Source organism: Physella acuta, unplaced genomic scaffold, assembly GCF_028476545.2.
Source record: "Physella acuta isolate Inbredline_101_S28 unplaced genomic scaffold, ASM2847654v3 ptg000240l, whole genome shotgun sequence".
NCBI classification, from domain to species: domain Eukaryota; kingdom Metazoa; phylum Mollusca; class Gastropoda; family Physidae; genus Physella; species Physella acuta.
The window spans coordinates 601,070-608,878 of NW_026731759.1; the positions used below are offsets into that span (position 1 = coordinate 601,070).

Here is a 7,809-nt window from a genome sequence, read left to right on the forward strand (position 1 = left end):
AAACACTCAGTGAAACCCATGATACCCGGGTGGTTGTTATCGGTTTACCTCAACACAAATGTTTAGTAAGTATAAAATAAACATAGATCTAGATCTAGCCCATCTGAGTCTTTTTTCACGAAATGGAAGATAGTTCACAGCTGTTCCTATTTTCAAATTTTCATAGAATTTGGCAACGTTTCAAAAAATTTGATCTGGCTTGGCTAATTTATTCTAGATCTAGTATTGAAAGACACTAAAATAATATACTTTTTTTTATTCCTTTGGACTAAACATTTATGGAATCATAAGTGCTCTTTTAACTAACTAGATCTAGAATACTTTATGTATTGTGTGAATCGTTATAGTGAAATATAGAATCTGGATCTATTGCCAGTAAAAAAAAATGTCTTTGGGATTGGACGACAAATTACTTGGTGAAAAAGTTCATTACTACTGCAGTAGTAGTGAAGATGACAGTGATAATAATAACAGTGACATAGAAGATGAAAAGGAGGAGAAGAACATCCATCCAACTATCAGGGAAGCTCCTTTTTCTTCAGATTCCCTACAAGCGGAAAATAATGGCATTGTTACAAATGTGAGTAGACTAGAAATACAATTAATGAATTATTAATATGATTGTCCTAAGCAGCTTTCAAACTTGTACACAAATTGATAATTTTTATTGATTGATTCTTTCAAAACTTTTCATTAGAAATATCAATAATTAGATTTTTAAATCTATTCTATAAATACTAGGCCTATGCATTATGATAAATTGTATATTGTGTTACAAAGTTACATCTCCATTTTCCCTTCTAATGCCTTCTATTTACATGTCTTTTTTAAAAACTGACAAAGTTATGGTTAGGCCTACTGTTGTTTTATTTTAATTAAAATCACAAACCATTATTTTCAGACTGGTCCTAAAGGTGTTATTAAAGACTGGAGAGAATACAAAAGACTTGAGGTAGAAAAAAGGGAGGAACAAGAAAGAATTAGAAACCAACTAGCAAAAAAACTCACTTTAACTTGCAGATCTCATGTGAGTAGAAAAATTTAAGTTAGGCAATATGAAAATGCTTTTCCATGGAACATGTAAATCTGATTTTAAAATTTGATTTAATGATTAATGACATTTTAAAAAAAGCATTACCATACACTATTTCAGTTAAATGATGAAAAAGAAAAAGTACAGGATGATGAATTTTTGGCTGAACTAGAGGATTTGGAAGATGAGTTTTTGAAGGAGTACAGACTTCAACGAATAGAAGAAATGCGAAAGGCTTTAGCAAGCATGTAAATAACTTGTTAATTAAAAAAACCTATTTGATTAACTTATCTTGTTGTACCAGAGTTGATTTGATGCATGTTAATTCTCAAATTCTTTCTTTTTATATTTTATTTATCCTAACCTGCAGACCCCAGTTTGGAAAGCTAGTTTTGCTCACATCAAAAAACTTTTTAGATGAGGTAGATGGTGAAAATGGAAATGTTACTGTTATTGTTCACATATACAGTGAGGTAGGTATTATTAATGGGTGAGACAGTTATTTGATTTGTTGTTAAACTATAGCTGCAATGAAAAATCAATGATACCAGCTTAAGTTCAGAAAAATTTGCTCTTGACTATTCACTTTTTGTGAGAACAAAAATGTAAATTTAACCATATTGTGATTTTAAGACTTATTTTGAAACTGATGTTACGTTACATCTTCCATTTTAATTTGGACATTGATTACAAAATATTTTTGTTCAAATACTGCAAAGTTTGCATAAAAATATGTAATACATTTTCTGCTTGACATAAATATATAGATGAGGTCTATAATAGTGTTGTCTTAACTTGATGGTATGCAATTTTTTTTTTTTTTTAAGTTTTGAGAATGTATAAGTATAAATATATATTGAATTTTGATCCAACAGGGCAATGCTGCATGTGAATCAATGAATGGATGTTTAATGTGTTTAGCAAGTGAATATCCCACTGTCAAATTTTGCAGAATCTCAGCAACTGATGCAAAGATGAGCTTCAAGTTTGTAAGTCATAAGAAAGTATAAGCAATATATTTCAATGACTATTCAGACATCACTTGAAGATTTCTTCATTTATGAATCATATGTGAAATTAATGCACTTCTTCATCTCCCCCTGCAACACTCCACAGGAAAAAAAACAGCACCATTTGGGGGAAATTATGGCATTTTATGTTGTAATAATTTGTTCCATTTAACACAGAACTTCCTTTCAGCTTTACTAATCGCATATTTTATTTTGTAGGCTGAGAGAGGAGTACCTGCACTATTAGTCTATAAAAATAAAGAGCTTTTAGGAAACTTTGTTAAGTTAAGAGAAGAGTTGGGTGATGATTTTTTCGCCAATGATGTTGAGAGTTTTCTTCATGAGTAAGTATTATATTTATGACACTTACAAAAAACACTATGTTCTGTTCTTAGTGAATTTAAGTACTATAAGAAGTATCAAACTTCTTATTGGCTACTTTCTGCCTATTTCCTGAAATACCAAAAACGTAATTTAGCACAAAAACTTGTTGGGCTTAGTGAATTAAGCTCCTTGGTCAGTTTTTTCCCATATAAAAGCTAATCATAATAAATGTTTTTTAACTAGAAAATATACCATTCGATTTATAGCTCTTTAAAGTTGTTTTTTTTCTTTTGAAGGCATGGCTTTCTACCCAGTAAAGACTCAATGTGCATTATCAGAGATAAAAGTACAGGAGAAATAAGAGGTGCACTCCAAGAAGATGACAGTGGCAGTGACTTTGATATTGATTAATGCTAATCTCAATTGTCTCTATTTTAAAAAGCTTTCTAAATGTTGCCAGTGTTAAATAAGTTTGAATGGAAAGTTGTTTAAACTCTCTAAATCATCATGCTTTAATGGGCCTAAATGTGATACCAGCAGAAAAACCCATGACAGAGTACTGTACTTTTTTCTGATGATGAACATTTAGATGATGAGTATTTTTATCTTGAAAATACCGTTTGCCAATAATTTATATTTTTATCACTTTAAAAAATAAATACATAAATAAATTTTATTGCACCAAAACTATTTTTAAAAATTTGGACTTGGAAGCTAACAATACTATTCATTTATTAGCATTATCATATACCTTATAACATCTAACAGTGTTTCTATAAAATTTGTCTGCCACAGGAGGGGGTGGGGCTAACACCGATTAAAATATTTATTTACATAACTTATATATTTTATGTGTGTAGTGGAATGTGTTGTATTAATAAAAGATGTTGAATGTGACGAGGCAAGTAAGTATGTTACGTGTGAGCGTATGATATGGTTGTTAGGGGAAGGAGTTGAAATCAGTCTTTGTCCTGTGGTGTTGGTGTGTGGATGTCTTTGTTGTCGATATAGTCGTGTCAGTTGTATATTGAAGCAGTGTAATTAAAAGATGAAATGAACAACTGTCGTCCTGTCTTGATTTGTAATTGTATTGGATCGTCGTACGTTCAAATTCAATCATCGACCCTGCTCACATCTTGCATTGTAACAAATCTCATGACTCATTTTTAATGTATAATATTTACTGAATCATTGATAAACAATGCAGTAACTAGTCAATCTCAAAGCAAACAAGGCAAACTTTAATCATTAAAATAAAAAATATATAAACCTTGAAAATGTGTTGTATTTGTGTTATAAAACTTGCATTAAGTAATACAAAACAATATTGTAAGTAAATATTTAAAATAAAATAAAACCTGTCAAATCTAATAAGCCATTTAAAATTAAGGTTTTATATATTTGATATATATATGTAAAATATATATATTATATATAGAGAGAGTGAGATTTGTGTAAAGTTAAAAACACTGCAATTGATAACTTGGATCTCAACAGGGTCAAGGCCAAATCCTAACTTGCAGATTAGGGGGCGTCCATAAATGACGTCACACTCGTAGAGGGGAGGGGTCCATAATTTTGTGACGGTGTGTGAATATGGGGGGTCAGATGGTGTGACGTCACACTTTTGCATTATAAAAAAGCAATGTTAGAAAACGAGTTTTATTTCGCGTTTTAGAAAACTGTTTTAATAAATGGTAATAGGAATTGATTAAAATACTCTGTATGTTGACAGCTCAGACAAGATTTCGAAAAAATATCGATTTTTTAAGAAAAATTCAACTGCAATTTTGAGGGGCTTGTAGGCTGAGGTGTGACTTCATTTTAGGGGGTTCTGGCTTTTTGTGACGCAGGAGGGGGGGGGGGGGGTAAAATCGTCAAAAAAGCGTGACGTCATTTATGGATGACCCCTTAGCTATAACGTAACTGACTAAAACAGGATACTGGTATGACTATAATAGAATTTAACTGTCAACAAGACGTGTTTATTTGATGTAAACATGATATTTTTTAACCGAAATATAATAGTTTGACCTTTATAGAACTTGTTTAGTAAATAGGAAACAAAAGATCTGTGTGTGTATATAAGCAGCTCTACTTGAGCGGGTGGGCACACAGCGTGAGGACAGAGACTAAATGCTGAAGCACGGAGTTAGCCAAGGCTTACGAAGACCAATCGTGTCTGGCGTGAAGATAGCGAAAGGGTAGGGCCACAAAGGTTACTGTGAGTGCAATGGTCACAGAGAACGATTGAACACAGTACATTGTCAGTAGAAGATGCGATTCAGAGTGGTCTGGTAAGTGTATATGGACGTGATATTGGAGGTCTGTTGGTTTTAATATAATTCTTGAACAGTGATTATTCATCAAGAAATAAAGAATTGTAATCTCGAACATGCAGTCGGAGTGATTTTTATAAACTGGATATACCAGTGCCAAATGAGTTGTCCAAACCTAACTGCTCAATTCCACAGTGTAGATGAAAACACGCACGTCAAGCGGTTACATCTCTCTTGTGTTTGGGAGCTGTGAGAACAGTGGCGTAGCCAGGATCGTCTCATGGGGGGGGTTCCAATTTTTTTCCAGCATTTTATATATATATATATATATATATATATATATATATATATATATATATATATATATATATATATAGACGCAATAACAGTACTAGAACACAGCAAACAGATAAAAGTACTTATAACATTACTTACCTATAATCGTAGTTCAAGTCTTCTTGGACTCTTGGCTAATTCATCAAGAACCTCATCCGCTAAAATTTCAATTTGTCGGTGAATATTTAATAATGCCAATCCATTTAGTCTATCCTCGCAAGTAGTATTTCGCAAGTACGTTTTTAGCCGTCTGAGAGTGGAAAAAGAGCGTTCGCTAACGGCAGTTGTTACAGGCAATGTTACAAATATTTGCAGTAGTTTGTGTACTGTTGGAAATATTTTTACGTCACACATTAAAAAAGCTTGATGAGCGTTTTGCGGTACATTTCCACTTGTAATAATGTGGCGCCACCACAGTTTCAGTTCTCCAATGCTTTCATCGATGACACTGCTGTTAATCAAACGTTCATATTTTTGCATAAGTATTATGGCATTCTTTTCCTGTTCTTTGGTAAAACCCGAGTCATTGGGTAAAAGACACATAAAACCTCTCAAAACAGATTTATGTTTTAGCAATCTGTCTCCTATTTGACATATAACCGAATCAAGGAAAGGAATAAATACAGCTATTCTGTAATACTCTTCAGGCGTATTTGCCATAACATTGCAGCGTTGAATTTGTTTTCCAGCTCGACGTGGAATAAGTATATCTATGTCGAAGTCCTCACAAATGTCTTTGACTTCATTAAATACGGTAGTAAATTCTGATTCAGCATCCTTCCGCATATTCACTAGTAGGCTACTTGAATCTTCTGTAAATTTTAGAGCCGCAGATAGATCAAAGTTTTCTGTTTGGAGTATTCTGCTGACAGGAAGTGTTATTGCAAAGATTTTTGAGATAACTCTAAGAGAAACTTGAAACTCAAGACTCCTAATTGCACCTAAAAGTTGAACCGCTGTTGAAGAAGTTGTTGTATCGTGCCAGGATGACATAATTTCCAGTGCATCAACAGTTGCTTTTTGAAGCTGTATAAAAACGTTGACAGACTCATGACGCTCAATCCATCTGGTTGCGCACAATCGTTTAAGTCGAGATGCTGATGCTTTAGGTGTTAATTTCTCTATTGAATTTGCAAGCAAAGATTGTCGTTTTGGTGTGTTAAAAAAGTTGTATGTACTATTAAGAATTCCCATACAGTTTCTTACAGCTGGTAGTTCGCAGGCATCAGAAAGTGCTAGGTTTAGACTGTGAGATGCGCAATGCACGTAAATAGCCAAATCAAATTTCTCAGCAACATATTGTTGCGCCCCATGAAGTCGACCACTCATTGCAGCGGCTCCATCATATCCTTGACCTATCATAAAATTACCGTCTATGTGTAAATTTGCTAGAGTGTCCATTAAAACATTTGCAAGTCCTTTGCCTGTTAGATCAGTTACACCTACAAACTGTAGGAAATCCTCCCTTATTTTCTTTATGTCGTTATCATAGTAGCGAACACACAACGAAAATTGCTCCATACCAGCTATATCACTAGTTTCATCGGCTAAGACAGAAAACAATTTAACAGAAGTAATTTTCGCAACAATCTTTTGAACAATTAATTTATTGCACACATTTATCACTTCATTCTGAATGGTGGGACTTAAGTATCTTGCATTTTTTGAAGAATTTTCTAGATGATGTTTAAGTGTTTCGTCTCCACCCATGGCTTTGTATCTTAAAAGAGCTCGAAAATTTCCATCATTTTCGTCAGGATCCTCCAACTGAAAATTTCCGAAATCCCTGTGCCCCCCTAAGTGCAAGACCTTGTCGGCCGCAAAAAATTATAGTTTCTATTATGGGCGCTAACCTTAAACGATTTTCTAGAATTTGTTGACTTACTGATGAGTTCAAGGCGATGTTAATAGGTTCTATTTTTTTCTCCATAACCGATTTACGATTTTGGGAAAGTAAAATTGCTCTTTTATGATATTCACATTGCTGGTGCTCATTAAACTTGTCTGTTGCCTTTTTCCAGTTTGAAAATGGAATTTTTGATAACTTACCTAAAGGCTGACTACCTACACCACCATAATTCAAACTAAACAAAACACAATATTTGCAAAATGCGCCATCAAGTAATTTGGAATAAGTCAACCAGTTCCACCTAGATCTAAGTAGCCACGAATATTGAAACTTTAAATTTCTTTGTCCGCTTGCTGGAAATTTAAAAAGTTCTTCGGGACGCCAGATGTTTTCTAATAAATACAACCGTGTATCATCTGTAATAACTCCTTTGATAAAATTGCCGATATCATTTGCATAAGAAACAGTCAAAGGTGCTGAATTTATGGAAATTTCTTGATGTAATGTAGTTTGAGAGTCAATAGTACCATCTTCATTTTTATCATTTTCAGTTTTATTTTTCTTTGTAAAGAAATCAGTTAATAAAGTAGTTTTAAATTTCCTTTTTCCATCCGACATCATTAAAATGAATTTAAATTGCTTTAATTATCAAAAAGATACACATTAAAACACGACTATGCGAATAAGAAAATAAATAATTATTGGTCTTTCTTTTCTGACTGTCTAAAAATGACTACTGTAGGTTCCTGGCTCTACATCTATATTTAACCACCTACGCAGTTTTTATATCTACCAACACTAAGTTTTGTGTCAACAATTGTGGGTCCAGCCCACGCTTTCCTGCCAGATGTGCATCCGGTAGTAATTGAGACGTACCCATATTCAAACCCACCCTCACCCCCCCCCCCCCCTGTCACACCCTTTAACTGATAACCTTGTGTCCTCTGCCATCTTTATCATTTTCAGTTTACTTATCTT

General features: G+C 33.4%; 2 protein-coding genes across 2 annotated transcripts; one reads left to right on the forward strand and one right to left on the reverse strand.

The window, feature by feature from the left end:
• The first annotated feature begins 346 nt into the window (after window positions 1-346).
• LOC131938256 (phosducin-like protein) lies at window positions 347-3,428 on the forward strand. Its single transcript, XM_059296189.1, has 7 exons — window positions 347-580; window positions 902-1,027; window positions 1,154-1,281; window positions 1,404-1,506; window positions 1,909-2,022; window positions 2,263-2,387; window positions 2,664-3,428. Exons 1-7 carry the CDS (start codon window positions 386-388, stop codon window positions 2,776-2,778), a joined length of 906 nt encoding a protein of 301 aa, XP_059152172.1. The 5' UTR covers window positions 347-385; the 3' UTR covers window positions 2,779-3,428.
• Window positions 3,429-5,081: 1,653 nt separating this feature from the next.
• On the reverse strand, window positions 5,082-6,692 carry LOC131938267 (52 kDa repressor of the inhibitor of the protein kinase-like). Its single transcript, XM_059296222.1, has one exon. The coding sequence runs from the start codon at window positions 6,690-6,692 to the stop codon at window positions 5,082-5,084; it is 1,611 nt and encodes a 536-aa protein (XP_059152205.1).
• Window positions 6,693-7,809: the final 1,117 nt, after the last annotated feature.